Below are 12,645 nucleotides of genomic sequence, written 5' to 3'. Positions count from 1 at the left end.
AAACTATGGAATCAAGCTAAAGGCCCACCAGTGGATAAACAGATAACATGCAGATATACACACAATGGTGTAGTTTGAAAACACGCTTTGTAGCACGGTGGATTCAGTTGGAGATTATCACGTGAAGTGAAATATGCCAGATTCAAATTGATGAACACATTTTCTCTCGTATGTAGAATCTACATTTTAAAAGGCACTGGCTTGGCTGAGTGTGGTGGCACATGCCTTAATCTTAGCACGTGGGAGGCAGAGCCAAGTGAATCTGAGTTCTAGGTCAGCCTGGTCTACATAGCAAGTTCCAGGCTAGCCAAGGCTGCACAGTGAGAGAGACCTTGTCAAAAAGAGAAAGGAAAAAAGGCCCCCACCCCCAAAGGCACCAAAGGCATCTGCAATCCTAGTACATTTAGGATATGGAAGAGGATTAGAGGTTTAAAGTCATTCTCAACTACTTAAGGATTTAGGGAGTTAGAGGCCAGTCTGGGGTACATGAAACCATTAACACACACACACACACACACACGCTAGCTAAGAGTGATGGCACATGACTGCAATCCTGGCACTTCAGAGGCTAAGGCTGGAGGATGTCAAATTCAAGGCCACCCTGGCTTCATAGCAAGGTCTTGTTTCAAATCAACAATAAAATAAAATAAAAGGAGCCACCTTATTTTGTGTAATTTACACAAAAGCTACCCAAAAAGACGAACTGAAGCAAACACTGACAACTGCAACTTGACATCTTAGCTGGGTCAAACCCTTTGCTTTATACTTGTCAAATGGGTTCTGAAACATAGGGTTTAGATCCACTCTGGGGTGTTTTGGATAGTTATGGCTAATTGTTTTAGGCAAATCAGCAACTCTCTCTCCTGGGCTAAACATTTTTAATATGAAGATTTTTGTTGCTGCTGTTTTATGAGGCAGGATCTTGCTACAAGGCCCTGGAATTCTCTTTAAAAAAAAAAAAAATTCCCCTGGCCCTGACAGTTACAGACACGTGTGAGCTGCCATGTTGTATTGGGAATTGAACCCAGGTCTTTTTGGTAGAACCGTCATTGCTCTTACTCTTGAGCCATCTCTCCAGTCTTGAGCCCTGGATAGTCTTCAATGTACACCAGGATGGCCTCAAACTTGTGGCAGTTTCTCTTTTTGGTTTTTCAAGACAGAGTTTCTCTGTGTAGCCCTGGCTGTCCTGGACTCACTGTGTAGACCAGGCTGGCCTCAGACTCCCAAACGCTGGGATTAAAGGTGCCCACCACCACCACCTGGCGCTGTGGCCGTCTCTTGAGTGCTGACATTACAGCTGTGCTGCGGCTGAGAACCACAGTTCTCACGATCAGATCACAGGCCTCCCAAGATGATCACTCATGTCACCTCACTGAGGAGGCTGAAGCCCACAGCTGGACTTCAAGGTGCCAGCAGGGCTCCCAGCCTATGAGTGACACTATTCTATTTGTAAAGAACTTAGTAAGAAGCAGGACATAATGTATACCCGTAATTACAGCTTTGGGAAGGCTGAGGCAGAGTACAAGTTTGGGGCATCCTGGGCTACACAGAACCTGTCTCAAAATGAAAAACCATCAACAACTTCATTTGAGAATCTGCCCTCTGTTGGAATCTGTACCAAAAAAAAAAAAAAAAAAAAAAAAAAAAAAAGGACTTGGGTTTGTGGGAGCACTTTAGACTGTCAGGATGAGAGGTAGCAGAATGATGTCCAAAACCAGGAGTTTCAGAATTGGAGGGGATTGAAAAGCAACTCCAGGAAAGAAAAGGAGATGGGCCATTTCATTAAGAAATAATCACAGCTTTGGGAAGGCTGAGGCAGGAGGATTTGTTTGAGGCCAGCTTGGGCTACACAGAGCCCGTCTCAAAACTAAAAACTCAAAGGGTTGGGAATATAGTTCAGTGTTTGCCAAGCAGGTAGGAAGCAGTACTATATGACCCGGGTGTGGGACAGTCAGCACTCATGAGGAAGAGTCACACACAGCTCAAGGTTCTTCAGTCTACACAGAATGTTGACTTGGAGCTGCCGTTAATTCTAGCACTCAAGTTCGAGGCAGAAGCATCTAGTTTGAAGCTGCAGAATAGATACTAAAGCAAAAAATAGTAATAATAAAAAATCCACAAAACCAAAACATTATCCTAGATGTCCCGGTCAAACAAAACCAGACCTTGAACTTGTCTTCTTCCCAAATACCCACTCCCTTCTGTATTTTCACCTTGGTGGTCCTGTTTGTCTTGAATGCTTTTCTTTCGCCAAGTCCCAACAGTCCCATCTTCTTACATACCTTAATAAAGATTAAAATTTACTTATGTGCACATGCCATGGTGTGTTGCAATGAGGACAACATGCAGGTGTCCATTCTGTTGTTCTACCAGGTTACAGGGATCAGAGTCAATGAGGCTAGGCAGCCCCTTTCCGCACTGAGCCATCCTTCCGGTCCCTCTTTATTCATCTTGGCTCCATCTATCCTCTATATTGCAATCGCCACTGTCTCAACCAAGTTCATTTTTGTTTTGCCAGTGCGTACGTATGTGCACCACATGTATGTCTGGTGATGGCAGAAGCCAGAAAAGGGTGACAGATTCTGGGGAATTACTGAGACGTGAGTAGCCACTTGGCTGCTGAGAATTGAATCCAGGCCCTGTCTGCAAGATCAGCAAGCACTTTAAACTGCTGGGCTCTTTATCCTCTGCTCATTCTCAGATATCCAGATCAAAATGTAAAGCACATGTACCAGTAGACCTGAATGCTTCTTCGCCTCACCTCTGCAGGGATCCTACCCCTCTTCATGCCAGCAGGTGCCACTATTTTCAGCTCCCTGCAGCCTGCCTCTGAACCTGCTATGTTCCTAGTGTCCAGCCTGGCACACCTGCTTCTGTCTTTACCGCCAACTTGTGGGAGCTACCTTGAATCCGAAGGCAACCAACTCAAATCTCAGAATTCTTTCCACAAAAATTTTAAGACAGAGGGCATCCAAAAAAGAATCATGATCTGAATGTTTATAGTTAGCAGAAAATCACTGGAGTAAAATGACACACTCCAGAAAAAGCAAGTGCAACTGCAGTTTGCACGTGGCATAGACACTCATTATGAGTAAACAAGATGTGGGTGAAAAATTGTAATTTATTGAAACTCAACTCAAAAAATATAAGATGCTGTAGTGTACAATATATTACACAAAGCACCCTTGGGTGCACATTCAAGTCAAGTAAGAACTTCCTGCCCTTGCCCCCCCACCCCGGGACCTTAGTCTATGTTCCATATACAATCATGCACACTTAATTGGAAAAAGGAAGCCCCAGTCTATTTTGATGTATTAATTAGCACCAAACAAGAGTACAGTTCCATTTTTTAATAAACAAACAAACAAACAAACATCCCGATCAATAAACCAACCGGAGAGCTACTGGACGCCGCCAATACTGCCGACATAGATATTGTACATTCATGTAAATACAGCCTATTCTACCCTAAGCAAGTGCGGCTGCTTCCCAGCCCTTTGTTCGCGTTGGCAAGCGTCCTCACACTGCAGTGCTCGAGCTAGTTGCTTCAAAAGACAGCAGTGATTTTAGGAACTTCCTACACAAAGCTCATCTGTCTTCTTAGTTGGAAACAAGTCTAAAATTGGCGTGGAGAACTTAGATCTTTCAAGGACAACTACGGGCCGAAGATAATGAAGCTGTTTTAAGGCAAGCTCTCCACAGTCTGTTAGTGCTCTGTCCAGTACGACCCTCAGGTTTTCCAAGGAAGGAACCGCGGTTGCTTCAGCTACTACTAACGGTGGGATTGCAGCCAGGTTCTCTGCAACTGGAGGGTTACTGGCAGAATGAGGTATGTCAACTTGAGGGGTGCTGTCATTCACGGTGGCGTTTGTCACAACATTGCCTGTCAAGTCATTACTGGGCTGAGAGGAGTTATTCAATGTTAAGTGCTCTGAAGGCTCCCAGTCATCAAAATCATCATCCTTCTCTTCACTTTCCTGAATAAATTTCAGAAAGGAAGATTCAAATCCCATGGGTTTGTAAGTCTTCAGATCAAATGACCTGGGCTGAGAATGCTTCCTAATATTCTCTTTTGGGACCTGGGTTGCATTCTTTACAGTGTTTTCTTGCCCTGAACTATGCTGCCCAGGTTCTTCTTTGATCCTTGATAAAGGCAGCTGGAAGTCTGTGAAGTAAGTACCACTTTCTGTCCCACTGGGATTAGGTATGGGGCTTTCTATTTTACAGGGAGGAGACTGAACTATATTACACTGTTCCAAAGACGTGGTTTCTGAAGCATGGCTACATTTCAAAGTTCCCCTGTAGAGCAGACTGTCTGTGTCAAAAACAGGGCTTTCTGTACAGCCTTTCTGCCCACTGCCCTGTTCCGGTGGGTAAGTGGGATCAGTGTTCTGGAGGGGCACACTGCCGTCTCCCGGGGAATGGTGCTCCGTGGGCACCGATTCACAACTAGTATTTTCCTCTGTCTTTACACAGGGCTCTACTTCGCAAGGGGGCTCTTCCTTAATTTTGGTACCATACTTCACACAAACCACAAGGTTCTCCAACTGCTGCTCTAAATAGGCACTATTCATCTGATGGGTACGTTTGTAATGCCGCACGATGCTGCTCTCCAGCTTCACCACAGACAGGCATCCCTGAACCATGCATGGGTATTGAGTGTGCTCAGAATGCTCAACGCACATGTGGATCGCTTCTGCTCTTGTTTTAAAGCTAATTGGAGCTTTCTTATCTTTGAGTACACCACATTTTTTAGCTTTAGCATTAAATGGCCTTTTGGTAGTCTGCTGCTCCTGCCCCTGCTCCTGGCCCTGCTCCTGGCCCTGCGTCAGCTCCTGTGCCTGAGTTGTTTGACACACCTTTTCACTCCTTAGAAGCCGTTCATTTGCCACTTTCTGGCTGCCGAACAGGTTGTCGTAATAGTCCCTGTGTCGGTAGTAGACATGCTGGAAGTAATTACTTCGATGGCTGAAAATCTGGCCACAGCCATTTAGAGTACAATGGATTTCATAATCTGAATGGATTTCTCCTTCAATATTATGCTGTTCCAATAGGTGGTGTTTCAACTTACTGAATGAATAAAAAACTGCAGGACACTGAGGCTGGTTACAAGAAAACCTTGCTGCAGATTCAGTCTCAGAAAGCACTTTGGACTCTTCAGTGTGGTCTAGGTTATGAGAGTCACTGCAGTGCTTAGCCAGGGCCTTGGAGCACAGGAAACGCTTGTTACAGTCCTTGTATTTGCAAGCAAACAGCTTTTTACACTTTACAAGTTCCCTTTTGGTTCTTGCTTTGTCCTTCTCTAAGCATAACTGCTCTTTGTTGTACTGGTGCACAGTTCTGTAATGGCGAATCAGGCCTTTGAGGTTGGTAAATGAAGAGTTGCAGGTTTTGTGGATACAATGGAATGGTTTGTGGTACTTATTCAAAATATAGCACAGATTTCCCTTAGCAACAGTCCGCCTGCTTCCTCTCCCCTCTCTCCCCTCTCCCTCTTCTCTATGGCTACCTATGGGAGATGCAACACCAGACATCTTGCTTTCCGTTTCCTCACAAGAGGACTCCAAGTCTGTTTCTGAGCTGCATTCGTCTTTTTTAGAATGACACTGAGTTGTCTCTGAGTTACTGTTGGGACCCAGTTCTGCAGAGCAATCGCCTTTCAGTCGGTCTACTGAGCATGGCCCTTCATGGTCACATTTTTCACTGTCTAACAGTCTGTGAGTTGGCCTGTCACTGCCGATCTGGTGTTTGTTTTTATAATGAATCCTAAGGTGTGTTTTTCTTGTGAATGACCTTTGGCAGATGTGACATCGGAACGGGGAGTAGCGGTGTTGGAACATGGTTAACTGAAGGACCTTTTCTTTTGAATAGTTATGCTTTTTAAGATAATGCATTAGCAAAGCCTCTCTGGTCACAAATTCGTATTTGCATCCTTGAAGCTCACAGAAGAAAGGCTTCGCTGCCAATTGTGCAAGGTACTGACTTGGCATATTTTCATCCTGATTCTCCAGGTCTGACATGGCAGATGGGACTGACTGAAGAGACTTCGCACCGCTAGACGGGCACCCCTGCAGCGCCCCTGAGAAAGAGCCATGTGCTATCGAGTTCTTCAAGCTTAAATGCTTCAAACGTAACAGAAGTTCCAACATTGTATCCTCTGTGCACGGCCTTTTAGAAGCACAAATGGAAGGCTCAGGGGAATAGCTTCCATGCTCTCTTTTGCATTTAGGGTGGATACTGTGATCGGGACCTTCATCCGGGGAGTCACTGTTTGTATCAGAGCTGGGTTTAGGTTCTGTATCAAACTTGTCAGCTTGATTATGCTTGTCATCCAAGCAGGTAAAGAGGTCTTTTGTCTTTACCTTTCTTGGCTTGCAGTGGTATGGATGCACCTTCCGCAGGTGTTTCTGCATCCCTCTTGCGTTTTTGTAGGTGGACCCACAGCCATCAAAACCACAGGTGAATTTAGTTCCATCAAAACAAATCGCCACGTTGGAGCACTTCTCTTTTAAACTGGAGGGTACAAAGACTTTCTCATGAGACAGTAATAGGTCCTGCATGGTTTCAGAGTGATCCAGCGTGTCAATTAATTCCTCATTTATTGACGTGGAAGAGCTGTGACTTAACTGATCACTAGAATTGCTGTCACTGTTGTCCTTCAGGTTTTCTGTGGTGTCTATGTGAGCACTAGCTGAGCCTGCACAGAAAAGAAGATCTTCAGGAGAATGGGACTTATCAGTTTGGTCAAGTAGATGGGGCTGGTCCACGCAATCTTGCTTTCCATCTGTTGCAGCTTCCTCAAGTTTCACTGATTTCTTCAATTCTCCATCTGGACTTTCAACATTATGCATAGAGAGGTGGTTCTGGTATTCAATTTTAGAATAATAGAACTTTTTACAGCCAAGGACATTGCACGTGTAAGACGCATCCCTGAAATGTTGTGCTTCATGGTGGTAAAGCTGGCCCAAGTCACTGAACACAATATTGCAGCCATTCAGCTCACATTTGTAGCGGAGGTCATCATGCTTCTGCTTGTGGTTAAGGAGCTCATTCACCGACCCAAACCTTGCATAGCAGTCGATAGAGACACACATATAGGGCTGAGGACCACAATGCACCTGCTCATGCTCGCGCAGGTGAAAAGCAGACATGAAGTGCCGCCGACAGTAAGTACACTTCTCTCTTCTGTTTTTCATATCTAGATAGTGCTTGGCATTTTCATCATTATTTTGGTGTTCAGCTTTAAGATGCACACTTAGGTATTTAAACTGTTTGAACACACGGGAGCAGTCTGTACCTGGACATGGGTACAAGTCTCTGTCTTGCAGGCGGCGGTCTTCTAACTTGCTAAATGTGACATATTCATGAGACTCTCCTTTGGCTTGTTCGCTCAACGGCTGATTTTGTTCCAGACTTCCAGTAGGACTCTTGGGATAAATGCTCCTTTGAGAGCCTTTCAACAGTAATTTCTTTCTTGCTCTTCTGCTTGGTGGCATTTTAACATGCTCCATTACATGAGGAACAAATAGTTCTTTTCTCTTGAATTTTTTAATACAAACTGGGCAGGTATATATTCCATCTTCCATGTGCATCTTAGAATGATGAAGAATCCTGGCCTCTATGCATTCCCGCTTACACAATAAACAGAAAAACTTATACTGAAGCCACCTCTGGTATCTTTCAGAGGAACCAATAGGTTTTCTGTCTCTTTTCTCCTTATTCTGATCTGCCAGATTTCTCCTGTATGGTTTATCTTCTTTACCATCATCATAGTCACTGAGAAATGACTCTAAGACATCTGTATCATTAATAGACATTTCATAGCCACTTAGGTCATCATCAGAATCTGAGGCTTCTTGTCCCAGGAGTTGGTGGCAGTGTCGTTTCAAAGTTTTCCAGTCCCAAAATTCAGGGTCAAAGGGCCAGTGGGCTTTTAAAGCTAGTAAGAGCTCACATCGGAGGGAATTTGGAACTGGTGCATTTTCTTCATCAAATTTTTGATCTGGCTGCAAATATAGTTCTTCCAGCATATTGAATCCATCCAAACTGGGTTCAATTAAGAATTCTGTAAGCTGACAGGCTCGCCTAACTTCCAAATCTTCTGGTAAAAGACAGGAAATTGTTTTACAGACTGAAGCTTTCATTTCCTCATCTTCACTGGATCTGAGTTGAAGAGCTCTGACACATAGTAAAATTGACACCCCAATGCCAGCATCCTGTGCCTGCAAGCAGAGGAGAAAGGAAAAGTCAATCTCTTTATATACAAAGGATCACATTAACTTCTGCTGCTAAGATAATTTCTCATGCTGGGTGGTGGTGGTGCACACCTTTAATCCCAGCACTGGGAGTCAGAGGCAGGCCTGAGTTCAAGGCCAGCCTGGTCTCCAGAGTGAGTTCTAGGACAGCCAAGGTTACACAGAGAAACCCTGTCTTGAGAAAACACACACACACACACACACACACACACACACACACACACACACACACACACAGAGAGAGACAGATAGACAGACAGACAGACATTTTAACTTCTCAAAACTTTCAGAGTAATTCTTAGCACATGTCTATAATCCCAGCACTTGGGGGGTCGAGACAAAATGATTACTAGTGACCAGTTAGGGCTAAACAGAGTTGGAGGTTGTCTTGAACTATATTAGTAAAACCATGTTTCAAAAATAAACAGGGCCAGTGAGAAAGTCCAGTAGATAAAGGCACTTGCCACCAAGGAGGCCAATCTATAGAGATAATATAATTAGATTTCACATTATTAAAACTATAAAATAGCCTTCAGTATATTTTTCTGTTTATTGTATAAGCAAGAACACATTGAGGCCTGGATTCTTCATCAAAGATACACATGAAAGATGGAAGCTATACCTGTCCAATTTGTACTAAAACTTCCAAGAGAAAAAACTGTTTCATAAGTAATGCAGCATGTTAAAGTGCCACAATCAAGAGTCTGCTCTAAAGCAATTTTTAACCACTTGACAAACAACTAAAAACACAGTACCACCAACTAAACAGGTTCACTTTGGGTTCTTAAACTTCATCTTAAATCCTTCCCCCCCCCCCCGTTCAGGCTAATAGACATGGTCTCACATAGGCCTTAAACTATTCTACCTTCCAAATGTTGGGATCTCAGCCATGTAGCGCATCACCATACTCAGAGTCACATTTAGACCTTTTTTTGCCTCAACATGCAAAGGCCCGAATTAGATGTTGTAAGTAGGAACAATAAAGTGTATTTACAGTTTCTGCATCGTGACTACACAGCATCATACTCTGTCCCGGTTGTTCTGGGGCAGAGTCTTGGCGTGTGGTGTGCCACCAGCCTCTCTAATGGTATTGTACCCTGAAGCAGTTCTTACGCCTTCAATGAAATCACCCATGAGCCAAATATACAAACTAAACAAATGCACGTGAGTTCAAAGGATTATAGGACAAATGTTAGCTCAATAAAAGATTTAAAAAAAAAAAAAAAAGAATGGTGGTAAAACAGATTTTAACTTAGGTATTTCATGGACCCCTGTAGCCCCAGCACTGAAAAGGCTGAGGCAGGAAGATAAAAGAAATCTCACAGAAACAGAGGGTGTAAGTGATTATACAACTGAATTTAAGGAACTCTTCATAAGAAAAGCACTTGGTTTTTCAAAGCCCCAAATAATAGTACCTGATCCTTCTCCAATTTTTCCTGAAAGAACTCTTTTGTACATGCCAGTTGAAGGTGTAATCAAATCTCAGTTTTCCAGAGGAAGAGAAATAAGACAGTATCTCTAAAACAACAACTCCTCAGAAAGTAGTTAAAACTCACAAAAAAAGTATGGTCACAAACGCAAAGATTGCTATATACATGTCTCCACCAGAGAGGTTCAAATGGAATGTGACAGTGTGAGCAAAGAGGAGAATTGTGCGGCATGGTCAACAGCAAAGAGAAGAGTCAGATTTTGATCCATACCCTCAACTCCCCCAAGACTCCCTCATTTTCTTCTTCCCCCTCCTCCTTTTTTATTTTTCTTTTCCACAGGGTTTCTCTGTACCCCTGACTGTTCTGGAACTCACTCTGTAGACCTGGCTGGCCTTGCACTCACAGAGATGCCCCTGCCTCTGCCTCCTGAGTGCTGGGATTAAAGCCATGCACCACTACTGCCTGTGTGAGCCACAGATCCTGTATTGGTAAAATGATAATAGTACTGGGGAGTACTCCATTTTCCTCATGACTATTATAAAGAGAACATGAACTGACTGCCACACAATATGATGAGCATTCAACAGTTTGAAAAACAATTTGATAGATAATTATTCTGTGCTGGCATCATTCTAATACTGGGAACATGGGCTTGGAGAAATGATTCAGTGGTGGAGAGCACTGACCTGGGTTTTGTTCCCAGCACCCACATATTGGCTCAAAACCACCTGTAACTCCAGTTCTAAAGGATATGACAGCCCCTTCTGGTTTCTATAGCTACCAGGCATGAAGGTGGTAATAGAAAGACAGACAGGCAAAACACTCATACATATTTAAAAAAAAATTAAATCTTAAAAAAAAAAATACTGTGAATATAAAGAAATAATTGCTCCGAATCTGCAGAGCCCTAACATAGCTTAGTTATTTATTCTAGATAAATTTCCTGTGCATATAATCCTCACTTCAGAATTAAACAAACCAAGGCTCAGGAGATTCAGTTGTGCAGCATCACTGGCTAGTGAGCAGAAAAGGGCTTAACCTTCAAGCACGCCAACAAGAATTCTCTGAGAAGCCATCACAATCAGCATGGAAAGCATAAACTACTCACTTCAGTCTGTATGACTCTAATCAGGCAAAATAAATGCTGCTGTGTTTTAGCTATGACACCAAACTGCCGACAGCGCTCCAAAAATGTTTCCAAAGATGGGTCAATTCTTCTTTGCAGTTTGCTCCAAAAGAGAGTCAGCTCCCTGTGACAGAAAACAGTTGTAGTAAACATATGTTAAACTTGTGTTTGCTGTCCCACTCTTGACCATGTTTTTTTGAGTCAATAAAAGTAAGCTGACAATATACACAATAGAAACTGGATGAAAAGCTATGTCCTCAACTATTTCCCCCTAAAACGTAACACCATGAAAGATCTGTCCTGAAAGTTCTGATTACCTTGTCTGTGTAAAGATAAAAACCCAACTACTTCCCTTATGATGACATTAGACTTTCCTTTACTTAGACTCCCCCTTGTTCTAAAAGGTTTAACTTTCACACTGGTCACTAGTTATACTGATTGAATTAAACCTTGTTCTAAGGAACTGGGTAACTACCATGGAAATCTATGCAGCCTGTCAATGTGATGGCCCTACTAAATAAGCCTTTATTACTGGATGCTAAAGTAAAAGGCATTCTGGGAAATGGTTAAAACATAGAAAATGTATAAATATTCATTATGGAAGCAATGAAAAGCTTGAAGGAAATAAACTCTTAGTCTGAGACAGGTTTCATCACACAGATAGAGCAGGGATTGTCTTGAACTGACACAGGCCAGACTGCCTCACTCCCTAGTGCTGAAATTAAAGGCATGCAGCATTATACCTTCCACTGGGAAGACTGCTTTACTCAGGTCTAAGTACAAAACTCTAGATAGGACTATGATGTGGGTGGTGGTGGTGCACACCTTTAATCTTAGCACTTGGGAGGCAGAGGCAGGTGGAGCTCTGTGGGTTTGAGGCCACTGTGGTCTACAGAGTCAGTTCTAGGACAGCCAGGGCTACACAGAGAAACACTGTCTTGGAAAACCCAAACAACCAAATACCACTATGATGAATTACATACCCTAATAAATAGGGGGATGGGGAGGTTGAAGAGACAACTTCAAGAGCCCTTGCTGAGAATGCAGTTTCAGTTCTCAGCATACATATGAAGGCTTACAACCATATGTGACTCTAACTCCAGGGAACCTACACTCTCTCCTGGCATCTGAGTGCACTAGGCATGCATGTGTTTCACATACTTACATGCATGCAAACAGTCATGCAAAGAAAATAAGATTAAATCTTAAATAAAAAGGAGTATCTAAAGCTGTGTGGTGGTGAACATCTTTAACTTCCAGAACCTGGGAGGCAGAGGCAGAGGCAGGCAGATCACTGTGGAGCAGGAAGCCAGCCTAGTGGTAGACCAGGGCTCTGTAGACAGATCCTAGCCCCCAAACAAACAAACAAACAAACAAACAAACAAACGAGTAAATAAACAGAAAGGGTATCTGTCAAAATACATATGTATGTGAAGGCTTAGTATTTGCAATAGCCCTGAGTTCCATCTTAGAGCCAGCGTCTATGTAAAATCTACTGAACAAAGGCAGTTACACATGATTATGAAGACTGAAGGATACGGAATGTAAACCATCTCAGCTGGGATGTAAAGCTGAGACTGAGATCCAGTCTCAAAAACAAAAGAGCCAGGTGGGGTGGCACATGCCTGTAATCCCAGCCTGTAATCAGGGGGACAGAGGTAGAGGGATTGCTGTGAGTTCATGGCCAGCTTGGTCTACAAAATGAGTCCAGGACAGCCAAAATAAAACAGAAAACAAAAACCCTTAACGAAAGACTTCATTAGGGCTGGAGAGCTGGTTCCGTAACTAAGGACTGTCTTTTGCAGAGGAACTGTTCTATTTCTAGCATCCATGT

The 12,645-nt window shown here is 43.2% G+C and overlaps 1 protein-coding gene across 1 annotated transcript in view; it reads right to left on the bottom strand.

Annotated features, from left to right (window-relative positions):
* Positions 1-3,335: 3,335 nt before the first annotated feature.
* Rlf (RLF zinc finger) overlaps positions 3,336-12,645 on the bottom strand; it is a 60,231-nt gene continuing 50,921 nt past the window's right edge. Inside the window, exons 7-8 of the mRNA XM_021639478.2 lie at positions 10,794-10,935; positions 3,336-8,222 (exon numbers count right to left, since the gene is read on the bottom strand). Coding sequence (XP_021495153.1) covers positions 3,567-8,222; positions 10,794-10,935 — 4,798 coding nt within the window. The 3' untranslated portion in view covers positions 3,336-3,566. The remainder of the gene's footprint in view (positions 8,223-10,793; positions 10,936-12,645) is intronic.

The sequence above is a fragment of the Meriones unguiculatus genome, chromosome 3 (genome assembly GCF_030254825.1).
Source record: "Meriones unguiculatus strain TT.TT164.6M chromosome 3, Bangor_MerUng_6.1, whole genome shotgun sequence".
NCBI classification, from domain to species: Eukaryota; Metazoa; Chordata; class Mammalia; order Rodentia; family Muridae; genus Meriones; species Meriones unguiculatus.
Note: the sequence above shows the minus strand (reverse complement) of the source record. Positions and strands in the feature narration are given on the sequence as shown.